Here is a 12,524-nt window from a genome sequence, read left to right as displayed (position 1 = left end):
CTTACTTTACAGCTACAGGTTTCCAATGCACTGTGAACCTCGCTGATGGCCAGCCCCCCGCTGACCACTGGCCCCAGGACAGCTGCTGCACAGCGACACCTGGTGGCAGCCCGAGGAGCCCTGGGAAATGGCTCTGAAATTCCCAGGTTTACACTCAGTCACCGTGATGGAGGCAAAGGGTCCCTTGATTGTATGTTATGCTTTGAAGACTGGAATTTTCCCTTTCAAACCAAATCTTACTGTTCTTTATAACATTTTATCTGAATAAATTAAAGGGAAGAGGAGAGAAGTGACTGTGGATCACATGGAGTGACTTGCCTTAGGGACAGGCGTGTGCATGACATAGAACAAAGCAGATTAATTTGAAACAAGTTAACCACCCATTTAGCCAGGTTTCCTCAAAGACAGAGAAAGTAATTATCACAAAATTATAAGTACCAGTTATAATCTTTCATTCTAATTGTTCGGAAACAATCCTGATTTTTTCCAGGTCTCAACTTTTAAAACTAGTAATAGGGTGAAATAGCTTGGGTTAAGGCTTTACCCACGATCAGGAAGGCTACCCCTTCAAAGTACTTCGTTGTGCTTCGCAGTACCCAGGTGCTTCTCTGTGGCTTCGGTGACTGTCACAACAGACCCTCACTAGGTAAGGGTCCTCTGGGTTTAGAGGCCTTTCCAACCAGCAGACATAGAAATGGGCGGGGAGGCCGGAAGGCAAATGTCCCGGAGTCCACGGGACACACTTGGGGTCAGAATCTAAGTCTCTGACCACTGTCTGCCCTGCCCCCACTCCGAGGTGTTCGAGTGGTGACTGAAATCACCTTGGGACATCAGTAAATTCATGTGCTAATGTAAGCTTTCTAATAAAACCATTTTATAGTTTTTAGAAATAAAATTACTTTCATTTGAAATTTAAAAATTTACTAGTTACTATTCCAGTGGCTTCCATGCTAAAAAGGTAACAAGGAAGAGGCAAAATTAATTTAAATGTATTTAATTCAGTGTATCCACATTTTACCATTTCAATATGCAATCAATATTTAAAAGTATCAATAAAGTAAATGTTAAGAAAAATATTCTTTTTTAATAATAAGTTCAAAGTTTGGTGTCTTTTACACTCTGGTTCTTAATTCAGACACTAAATTTTCATTCAAAATACTTACTCTGTATTTTGATATATAAAATTTACATGTGAAAAAGCCAATTCACATACCCAAGTTATTCCAAGCATACTTAAAGTTTTCCAGTAACTGAGTTGAGAATCAATTTAAGTCAGCATTAAAAAAAACAATAAAACCGATAAAACAATAAAGCCAGCCCACAGCCCGAGAGCCCCCCACCCTGCCCCACCCTGCGCAGGGTGTCGCTGGGAACAGCCAGCACCGGGCGGGCCCTGTGTGGCCTCTTCTCCAAGTTAAAGAACTTTCTCGTCGCTTACACTGTCCACTCTCTCACCAACACATTCTAAGTCATTAAAGTCTTCTCAATTACGCTTTCTCATAATACGCCACATTTTCTAGTGAACTTTAAACCGCATTCAGATTTCACGTGTAAATGCGTCCTGCTGAGTGATGAAGACTCTTCTAAGGGCACGAGTTGTAAAATGACCCACCAATCCTGCCTCTTTCTCTGATACCTGCGTCATGACAAAGCATTAAACCAGACCCGAAGCGAGTGTGAAGGAGATCCCCCTCTAGTTTTTACAAAGTAATGGTTAAATATTCCTTTAATACTTAAGGAATGACTCGTGACATTCAAAAAGTAAAATCTTTTTATGCTTTAGCTCTCCAATTTGCTTCATTATCTCTTTACTAGTTGAGTGTTTAAAAACTAAATACTAAACACTTAGGTATTAGAGTGAATGATAACAGCTGTAGAATTTCTTATGTGACTTAGCCAAAACCCACTGACCAAACCGATGCTCAAGTCTTTCCCCAAAGCGAGTAATTAGCCCTGTGCTCAAAGTGCCACGTGAGAGCCCAGGGCTGCAGCCCTGCCGCTTGTCTGCGGGGCAGAGGGCGTTGCCTCCTCACATCCTGGCCCTCACACCTCTGGCCTGGTTCTCCAGCTCCAGTTTGGCGATGGCTGAGAGGTGGACTTCATCGGGTCCATCTACTATGCGCAGACTGCGAGTGAAGGCATACCTGGGCAAACAGGAAGAACAGGATGGCAGGAGTTACGGGAGGAACATGACACTTCAACACCAGTCACTTTAATTCTAAGTCAAACCACTCAGTTTGGAAATCTGGCCAGGGCAGTGATGAGAAAAGGAGTGCAGGGAAAATCAAGTGAAGAAGCCCAAGGACTTCTGAAAGTTCCCTTTAAAGTGGCACAGTGCAGTGGGCTCCTCTGGGTCTTGGTTTGCTGTAAGTTACTAGAAATTGCTAGAAGAGATCTTGTAGGTCAGCCACAAGCAGTGAACTGTGAGCATATAATACTTATATACTAAAAATATGTAGTACTATGTGTTTAGCTCCTGTTTAAGGTTAAAAATCGATGGGGGAACCAAAGGGGCACTTCTCGGGGGGGTGGGGGTGGGGAGGGAAGTGGCAGTGGAGGCAAGGGGTCCTCCCTGACTCCCAGCACCCGGGATCCAGCCTTTAGAAGGTCAGCAGGGCGCTGCTGCGTGGCCTGGCTTCACAGTGGAGGGGTACGGCATCCCAAGTCCCTATCTCGCCTGGCCCTGGGCTCCCTTTGGTCGTCTCTGCCGGCGCCTCTCCTCCCTGGTTCGGCGTGAAGACCCATGCTGTTTCTTCTACCCAGGATCCCCGGCGTGGAAGTTCGCATAGTTGAGTGAGATGGCCATTGTCAGTATGAGAGGTCTGTATTAAGGCACCAATGTTACAGCTGAACCCTCGACAACATGGGGATTGGGGCGCTGACTCCACCATGGCTGAAAATCTGTCCAGGACTAGTACTTTATTTAGCTTTCAAGGATAATTTAGAGTAAATTGGTATCCTATTTTCTTCTTAAACAATTAGTGTCAAGGCATCTGTAGGTTTATAACCCCAAGCAGGTCAAATGTGGGCAGTTATTAGCACCCACAGAGTAAACNTGTCAGTATGAGAGGTCTGTATTAAGGCACCAATGTTACAGCCGAACCCTCGACAACGTGGGGGTTGGGGCGCTGACTCCACCATGGCTGAAAATCTGTCCAGGACTAGTACTTTATTTAGCTTTCAAGGATAATTTAGAGTAAACTGGTATCCTATTTTCTTCTTAAACAATTAGTGTCAAGGCATCTGTAGGTTTATAACCCCAAGCAGGTCAAATGTGGGCAGTTATTAGCACCCACAGAGTAAACAGCATCTACTCACATGTTGGCCAGAGGGTAATCCTGGGAAATACCTGCAGCCCCGCATACTTGGATGGCCCGGTCAATGATTTTGCAGACGGCCCGAGGGGCGGCCACTTTAATAATTGCAATCTACAAAAGCAAGATAGGAAAAGAATGTCCCTTTTTTCCACAATACACCACATGGCAGAATTTGATATAATCTGTATTTTCTTTGTGAACTCTAACAAAGGAACTTTTCCACATGTTTGCACCACTGAAACAGGATCTTTGACGAAAACCAACACAGAGATCCGCTGTAACGCAGCTAATGGCAATATTTCAGTCAATGTGGACCTTCGGGAAAGAGGTATCACTCCCCAGTCACATTTTGTAAACCTATGACTGGCCTTGTTTCCAAAAGAATTTCAGGCAGCTGATAAGCTACATCCATCACCATAGGGATGATAAAAGGCATCCAAGAGTTTTCACTAATCAGTTTTCTCTTGGCAATTTCACTAGCTGTTGGCATTAAGCAATCATGTTCTTATTCCACATAAGCCAGAACCACAGGGCGGCAGAGGACAAGCAGTCGTATGAAACACTGCACGGCAACACAGTGCTGCACAGCCTGTGTCGCCTGGGCCGGGCTTCCTCACGAGCACCCCAGGCTTTTGGAAGAGGGTTAGCTACTCTGCCCAAGGTCACAGAGCTGGCAGAGAGCGACGCAGCGGGCCTGATTCCAAGTCTACATGAACTTTTGGGTCTCCCTACTCCCTGCTGCGGCATCTGAAGAGCGCCTCAGACATTCTGCATCCTGAAAATCACTCTCTAAACCAGCTCAGTGGAAGGAAAACTAGCATGTGACATACATTTATAATCTTTAAACCAGAAATCACATAGAAGCTTCCAATGTTCTCAGTGCCATCAGAGTGCCACAAAACCCGACGTGCCCATTGGAAGGGAGACTGGAGAAGGCTTGTGAGGGGTGGTGCAGGGGCCTCACCTCCTTCCTGGCGCCAGCGCTGCCCAGAGTGTCAATGCTGTGGGCGGCATTCAGGGCCAACAGGCGGATCTCTTCAATGGCAATGCGGCTTTCAGCAATCCAGTGAGCCACAACCTCCTGCAGGGGTCAGGGGCCGCAGAAAGGAGATGAGCTGATGGCTTACATCCCATGTAACAAGGCCTTGAACTTCTGTGAAAGCTCTCTAGTCCAAGGACTGTCCCCCAGCCTCGCTCTGTATATTTTTAAGTGGAAGAGTTTTGTCATCTGATACAACCTCTCCACTAGTTGTAGAACCATCAGGTTACCTATGTCACCTTCAGGCACTTTGGTAGATGGTGGCTTTGGAGGAATCAGCCGGTTTCACCTAAGCTGTCTAATTCATGTGCTTGGCACACACGCCCTGATCAGGAGGGCAGAAGACTCCACTTCAGCCTCAGCTCCAGGCCCGGTCTGCCCTTTTCCCAGAGAGCCCTGCGCTGTGTGTAGACTGCTGGCACAGATTAAGAAAATGGCACTTCCAGTGACTTCTCCAGGAAAATAGAAAAGATGTACTTTACCCATTTCTCTTGCTAAGTGCAACCAAAAACCTAGGCATCATCTATAAAACAAACCTAAGAGGACTCCAAAAGGCAGCAAGAAGAAGGCAGACCTGCCAGGGACTTCCAGACTAAAAGAACAACTTGGTGGTGTCTTCCCTGGGTTTTCTTTTTGCCTCATATATCTTGGAGCTGAGGAAGCCAGCAACCTGGAATTGTCAATGAGCACAAAGAATTATGCGAAAAAACAGCCCAAGGAAAGCTTACTCTCTGTAGCTGAGCGGTTGGGTAGGGGCAGCCTTGCAAGAAAGAAGACTTACATGGAATAACCGCTCTGTCCAGGTCAGGCACCACCGAAAACCCTTCACCCCTGGCCCTGCTCATGCCAGCAAAGACTTCCACCCGCACCAGTGCTGTAATGAGCAGCCTCGGCCCCTGTGCCAGGTGCTATCAGAATGCCAAGTGAGGAGCTGGGCCAGCAACAAGCTCCATTCTCCCTGTGGTGTCCTGGACTTCCATGCCGCTGCCTCCAAACAAGCCGTCAGTGGTGAGTTTCCTTTTGATGGCTGTAAAACTGGGTGGTAACAATGTCATGAACAGACCCCACATTGGCTGAAAAGGGTTAAGTGGATATAGAAAGTGCTCTAAGGAACTGCCAGGTGGCTTATTAAGATGGAACTTGGGCACAGAGCTATCAGCCTTATCTCCTGGAATATTTACAAGGCAGCTGGAAGGAGCCTCTGAATTCAGGGAAAAGGAAGGTTAACTTCACACACACACAAGCTGGCCCAGATTTTTGTTTATGACGTGTGCACACATCTCTTCTACTTCTGCCAGATCATTTTCTTTGTGCCAAATGCAAAGAGTTTCCAGTCAAGGGAGTCATAGTTCTGCAAAGCCCAGGCTTGTTCTGCTTGAAACATTAACTTGAGAAAGCAGGAGGGAAATTTCCCTTCAACGCAGTGTTAACGCCCCTCTCCTGAAAGCAGCAGTTGAGCAGAGAGCTTCTGTGCACTCAAGATGCCTGTTCCTCGCCAGCCTCCCTGCGCCCTCCCTGCACCCTGCACCCTGTACCCCGCACCCTGCACCAGGGGTGGGATAGGGTCGTGGAACCGGAGAGCATAAGAGGTGAGAGCGCCTTGGGCAACGTCTTCTCTCCTCCTCCAGCAACAGTGGGGAGCAGTACCCACGGCCCAGTTCACTCCTGCTTACCTCCTCCCACAGAGCCCATCCACCAGGGCGGCCCCTGCCTTTGCTGTGTACTAAGGGGTTCCCCATGAATGACTCCCGGGTGTGTGTCCTAAAGCAGGCTGTAGTTTTCCGTAAGAACAACGTTATGACCAACTCACAGATATGCTAAATAATATTTTACAAAAAGGAATATAACCTATAGAAATTTAAAGTAAAAATATACTGCAAAATTTTATAAGATGGTCACAAGTATACTGTACCAGGGCACCAATGTACTAAAATACACATGTTCAACCAACACACATACAATTTCCTCATAACGTGCTTGACATGTTAGCAATAGAAAGCATGAAATATTTAACGATGATTTTTCTTGTTTTCTTAAAAGTTAGAAGGGCTTTTGAGGGGATGATATGCATATCCCACTTTGTAAAAAGTTTTCCAAGGAAGTCTGAAATGATACCTTCTTCTCTCTTGATAAATGTTCCCTAATTTTGATTATATTGCCTATACATAATGCTGTTTATTGTGCTTTGTAAACAACAGACTCGCACGTGATTTATGGATGGGAGCTCAAAAACTCAGGAACGGCCCAGCAGATGCTGGTTCCACTTTTACTTGAGTTTCTCCAGTGAAGCAGCCCACTCCCTTCGTAGGTCTCTCTCCTCTCACTGAGTGTTAGGCCATTTCCCTCTGTCCTGACGCTCACCTACCCTAACTCCTTCCAGAAAGCCCAAAGACAAGGCAATTCCTCTCCTGTTGGGAACCGCTCTGCCTGGTTTCAGGAATTGTAACTACCCACCATGGCTGAGGAGTGAGTGACCTCCGGAATGCGAGCCACAGGAGACAAAAGTTTGTCTCTGGTAGCAAACGCCGCCTCAGTTTCCTCTCCCTGCCCCCAAAGCATGGTTAGAAGTCAATGACGGGTAAGACTTCTCACAGAGAAAGGGGCAACCTAAGCCAGACTCAATCACTTGGGAGGCCTTCATGGAAGGACTTGGGGGGCTGTGACAAAGAGAGAATAAGAGACCCTCATCCCCCAGCTTTGACATAACCCAAGTCCCCATGTCCTCTGGGAGAAGCCCTTCCTGGTACTAATCCACTTATGCCTGAAAACCTGATGGGGAAAGGTGCAGCTCCTTGCCTTGCTAGAGTGGATCCAGGGATAAATCTGGCATAAGAAAGAATTCCTAAAAATCCTGCGAAACCTGCTTTGATAAGAGTGCTTTCATTCATGTGTTAAAGGTCCGAACAGGAAATGAGTATGTTTCCCAAAGTTTCTGCAAACCTCCTTCCTGACAGACTCTGACTCAGACTAAACCCCCAGATTTTTTTGAAATGCTATCTACTGTTTGATCTTGCTGCCCTGTATTCCTGTGTATTACAACCCAATAAAAGCCCCTGGAAGAAGGGGCTCCAGGCCTTTTTCCTCTGAGAAACTGGCCACCTCTCCTCCCCAAGCAGATCATGTCTTGGTAGTGTTTACTTTCATCTGTGGTGGATGGGGGGACTTGCGGGCAAAAGTCGCCCCCACACTCTCCCTCACGACAGCCCTCACGATACACCAGGCCCTCCAGAGAATGGAAATCTGAGGAATTCTGAGACTCCCCTCAGAGAGTGGGAATCTGTCCCTACTCTGTGTGCTGAGGTGCTGAAGCCCTTTAGGAGTCATTGAGTCTTTCATACAGATAACTCTCATCAGACTGTATTCAAATAAAGACATAAATGTACTTTGGGGAAAAGAATTAGCTGGTTTGTGTAGAGGAAATCTCTCTGACCAAGGAACGCTGCTTGGTTCAGGGTTAGCCTAGTGTGTCGGGCTACAGTAAGTGGAAATAAATGGTTATCCTCACGTGGGAATGCAGTTTCTTCCGAAAGGCCACCCTCTGCGCTGCCCGCTCACACATGATCTGCAAAGCGCGTTCCGCCAGGCCCACCGATCTCATGCAGTGATGGATTCTGCCGGGTCCAAGGCGGCCCTGGGCGATTTCGAATCCCCTCCCCTCACCTGTGAGGGGGGAAAGGGAGCATGAGGTGACCGCGGCCCACGTGCTCTGTCGGGTACACAAATCCTGGGCAATGACGAACTGCCCTCAGTATAGCTAAAGGGCGTCCCGGCAGGGAAGAGGTCAGTTCTACAACCGGGTTCATTATAGACTGATGGACTTCTGACTGCTCAGTTTTTAAACCTCCATCAGTAAACGTTGTGATCAAATTTAAGAACTATTTCCTGAGTACCTTCTATGCACAAGCTATCTATCAATGCTGTGATGGTTACAAAGGTCGGTTTGACACAGTCCCTACAGTAGGGACTGGGGACAAGGACGCTAAGCGTGAGGGGTATGGAGAAGGACAAAGACAGGAGCAGGAGGGAGAGACTGCAACCTCAGGGCAGGGCAGGCACAGGCGTCCAGGCCTGCTGAGTGCATGGGACGAGGGACACAGACGCCTCCCTGAGAGAGGTGCCGTTTGAGATTCCCTGAAGGCTAGTGGGATTCCAGTAAGTGAGAGGGTGGAGTCATTCCAGACTCACAGTGTTCAGAGTTATTACACTTTAACGTGTGTGCAACTGGGATTCAGAGAGTGCTGAGGTTTTCTTAAAACAAGGAGAGGCCTGAAGATCATGTTCTAGGAAACAGTGTGTCGCTCTGAACTATATAATTTCTTAGCTATGTTTTCAATTGATATGATAAAAAACCACAAATACTTTAATAAAGCATTCTATATAAGAAAATCCACAAAATAGAAAAATGTTCCCTTGTAAAGGGACAAAGAGGGAAAACGAAATTAAGGTACACTTCCTATCTTTTCCACATTTAGACCTGAAAACACCTCAACACACAACCCCATAGAACCGTGTTCGCAAAGGTGTCTCACCTAGGATCACACTGGTGGCAGGCACTCGCACTTGATTAAAATGGATCTCAAAATGGCCTCCGTGAAAATAATCTACCAAATAGAAAATAAAATTTGAAGGAGCAAAAGGGATTCACCAGAAGAAAACAAAACAGTCTCATATCATTAACCTGCTGAAGTGTACTTTCCTAAAGAAAGTAGGTCTCACGTGCCTTCCCGGGCAGGTCGGGGCCTGGAGCCCTCGCCGCCCCCGCCGCCCCGCCGCCCCCGCCCGGGAAACCCATCCAGCATTCAAGTCCGCAGGGACTGTGGAAACCCATCTGTTCTGAACGCGTCTCTGAAGCTGCAGAGCTTTTGCAGTGGAAGATGGCTGCACAGCTCCCATCAGACCATTTTATTATTGCTGCTTCTTCGAAGTTTTTTTATATATGGGCTTCCAAAGAAAATTTTGTTTGGTGGGGAAAAAAGTTTCTGTAGTTTAAAAGTGAATGTGCATAATGCAATGCAAGTTTCACATTTTTTCATTGTAGAAACCAATGCCTGGGTGCAAAGGAGCTGCCGAGGGACGAGGCAGGCTCAGCACAGAGATGAGCACAGGTGGCCCTTCAGGGGTGTTCACTCCCAGCCCAGGCTTGTTCCCTGTGTGCCCCCTCCTGCAAGTGCTGGCGTTTCGCTGGGGCTGGGAACACATTCACATCTCTGTCTTCACAGCGCCCCTCGTCTCCGCCAAGTTCTGGAGATAATCTCTTGCTCACTCCACACCCTTTTCCTGTCAGAAAGACCTTAGTAATCAACCTTCTCCACACTGTTTCTTTTGGCCTTGGGCATCTGGGAGGTGGAGAGGTGCTGGGGAGTCGGTCACACTGAAAGTCCTAACCTGGCTCTGCAGTGGCATTTGCAGCCGATCTCTGTTACAAACCCGCTTCGGGAGTCTTCAGCCTGTTGGTCTGCACATGACACTACAACCCCCCCACGCACAGTCTGCCGCGGTGAGCTTGTACATCCCCGCTTGGCCACGTTTAACCCGTGGGCAGGTTCTACCCCAGCCTCCTACGGAGACGACCGTGTCAAGTGGTCCGTGCAACTGCAAGTCCTACTCTGTTCTGTGAACGTTTTCACTGGCCTTACTCAACAATAAAGAGAAGGCCAGCTCCTCGCGGAACACGAAGTTCAGTGAACTTTTTCACAGCGTCATCACCTGCTGTGTAATCACCATACTTTCAAATGTACTGATTTACACGTTTGTAGTTACTCCCCCATCCCCACCCCATGCAAGCTCTACGAGGGCAGAAAATTTAGTCTCTCGTTTTCACTCGTGCACACTAAGCACTGAGAGCAGCGGTCAGCACTCAGACCCTCACTGAGTGAACGACCGAGCCGCAGGGAAACAGTGGGCATGAACCTGGCATGGGCGGCAGGAAATAAAATGGCCTGGCTTCTTAGAAATTCTACACATGGAGCAAGAGAAGGAAAAGTTTTGCATTCAAATCAGTCAACACTCCTTGCTTATTAAGAGCTCTTATAGGTTGATTAGGAAAGCTAAACGTGAATTTTACTGTGGACTGACTAGACTTCATCTTTCTGCGTGTAGCTCACAAACCCGTCCTCCTGGATGACGGACTGAAGCTGGTGGCTGGCAGAGCTCTCGTTGCTTGGATCCAACCTGCCCTTTCCCGAAGGCAAACAAAACGAGGGGCAGTGCTGCGCCACCTCTTTTTATTTGATGGCGTTTACATTAAGACAGTTGTGGGGTCGAAAGGTTTCTAAGAACACATCTCGTCCATGGAAGCGCTGTCTCTCCCCTTCAGAGACACCATGCACCGCAGCCTTGCCTGCCGCACAGCCACACCGATGGGGCACTCACCCATGTAGCCAAAAACGGACAGAGGCCTCCTGACTTCGACTCCAGGCGTGCTGAGAGGGACAAGAATCATGCTGTGTTGTTTGTGTCTGGTCAAAAGAAAAACAGACGTGAGCAGAAGCCCGCTAAGTGGAAAAATAAGACATGGTAGGTGGACTGCAGCTGTCTTTCTCATTGCTGCCACGTGATCGTGCCAGCAGCGCTGTCCAGAATGCGTGTAAAAAACACCCAGGCAGAGCAGGATGTGGGCTGGGATGTGAACCAGTAACAGGGATTGGAAAACATGCAAAAGTTATTTACGAGGCTTCTCATTGCTCAACAATGGGAACTGATGATATACAATGTTAAACATTTTGGGACCATTGCTTTTGATTTACACATCACTTAATTACTTACAGACAGTCTGGAAAAATTTTGTCTTTAATCTGACCTAGAAAGCTGTGAGGATCCACAGCAATACTCTAATACAGGAAATTCCACAGTGAAGGACGTACGGCAACACTCCCTAAAATGTTTTCTAGATATATCTTTCAGCAAAATAACAGTAAAATACAAGTACATGACATTTAATCTCATAATGTATTTTATATTATTATGATTTGTGAGGCTAAATGGTGCGTTTTAAATAAATTAAGTGGACAGAGAGAAAGACCGACTGGTAATCCTATACAGACTTTAAATCAAATTGTTTTATTACCTGGCTGCTGAGGTATTTTTAGTTCTTCCCAAAACAATCGCAATTTTGCACTTCGGATTCCCAGCTCCTAACACCAAGGGGAAAGTGTACAGAAAACATAAAAGGAAATTTTTAGTCTAACATTATACCCTAAAAATTCTAATTCTTCCAAGTTTAACTCTGGCAAAAAACAAATAGGAAAAATCCTTGATTTATTTAAAAGATCCACTTCTGTACAAAACTGTGTGTTGACTCAGGAGAAATGACCAGTGAGGCCAAGAATGGGCACTGCCCGTGAAAACTGCCGCTCGTCAGTGAGCAGGAGTGAGGCCAGGAAGCAGCCGCAAGCCTTCAGACGACAGGGCAGCTCTGCGGCTACCGTGTCAGACTGCAGCCGTAGTCCCTCCCGTTCAGAGCTCGTGCTTTCCAGCACGTAGACAAGAAGGCATTAAAACTCACAGGACGTTTACTCTCCAACCCGTGGCTGAGAAATGGAGCAAACTTCCCCAGCGGTGAGCAGGGCGAGGTGCGCCTGCTCGAGCATCGCGGTCCCTGTCCCAGACCCTGTCCCACGGTGCCTGCGCTGGCCACACCTGCCCTGGCCTCCCCTGGAGCAGCAGATGCGATGCTGTGCTCCGCGTACGTGAGGCTCTCGTTCCAGCTACAGCAAACCTAGGTTCTCATTTATTTTTTCAGGGTTAGAAATTTGAAAATATAGTTTCTCTCATTTTAAGGCAAACTTTTACTTTATTGTAGTTCAGAGGTCTATGGCCTCATAGCCAAAAGTACATTCCATTTTCACCAATAAATCCAAAAACCTGGTCCCACAAGGAAACTACCATTTAACTGGCTTTCTAATTACAAGGCCATAAACGACTGGGTCAGACTAAATAAAACACATCTGTACAAACTCCTAAATTATCATATTTTTTTCTTCTGACTTCTCATAAGTGGTTTCAAGAGATTTAGAATGACATGAAGATTCCCTGAGAAATGTTAGGAATGATGTCACGTGGTCGAACACCACGAAACCCCAGGGATTTAAAAGGAAAAACACTACAGAACATATTAAGGGACAACACAGGGATGTAACCAGTAAAATCCACACTGGGGTTTTTATCTA

General features: G+C 46.9%; 1 protein-coding gene across 1 annotated transcript in view; it reads right to left on the bottom strand.

Annotated features, from left to right (window-relative positions):
* Nucleotides 1–914: 914 nt before the first annotated feature.
* ACAD11 (acyl-CoA dehydrogenase family member 11) overlaps nt 915–12,524 on the bottom strand; it is a 70,786-nt gene continuing 59,176 nt past the window's right edge. Inside the window, exons 14-21 of the mRNA XM_037061274.1 lie at nt 11,423–11,489; nt 10,729–10,814; nt 8,886–8,957; nt 7,862–8,016; nt 4,282–4,398; nt 3,319–3,428; nt 2,030–2,144; nt 915–1,998 (exon numbers count right to left, since the gene is read on the bottom strand). Of these exons, the coding sequence (XP_036917169.1) occupies nt 2,030–2,144; nt 3,319–3,428; nt 4,282–4,398; nt 7,862–8,016; nt 8,886–8,957; nt 10,729–10,814; nt 11,423–11,489 (722 nt within the window). The 3' untranslated portion in view covers nt 915–1,998. The remainder of the gene's footprint in view (nt 1,999–2,029; nt 2,145–3,318; nt 3,429–4,281; nt 4,399–7,861; nt 8,017–8,885; nt 8,958–10,728; nt 10,815–11,422; nt 11,490–12,524) is intronic.

The sequence above is a fragment of the Sturnira hondurensis genome, unplaced genomic scaffold, assembly GCF_014824575.4.
Source record: "Sturnira hondurensis isolate 20B ecotype Veracruz unplaced genomic scaffold, ASM1482457v3 Scaffold0013299, whole genome shotgun sequence".
NCBI classification, from domain to species: Eukaryota; Metazoa; Chordata; class Mammalia; order Chiroptera; family Phyllostomidae; genus Sturnira; species Sturnira hondurensis.
The sequence above is the reverse complement of the archived record's forward strand: the minus strand, read 5'-3'. Positions and strand labels throughout refer to the sequence as shown.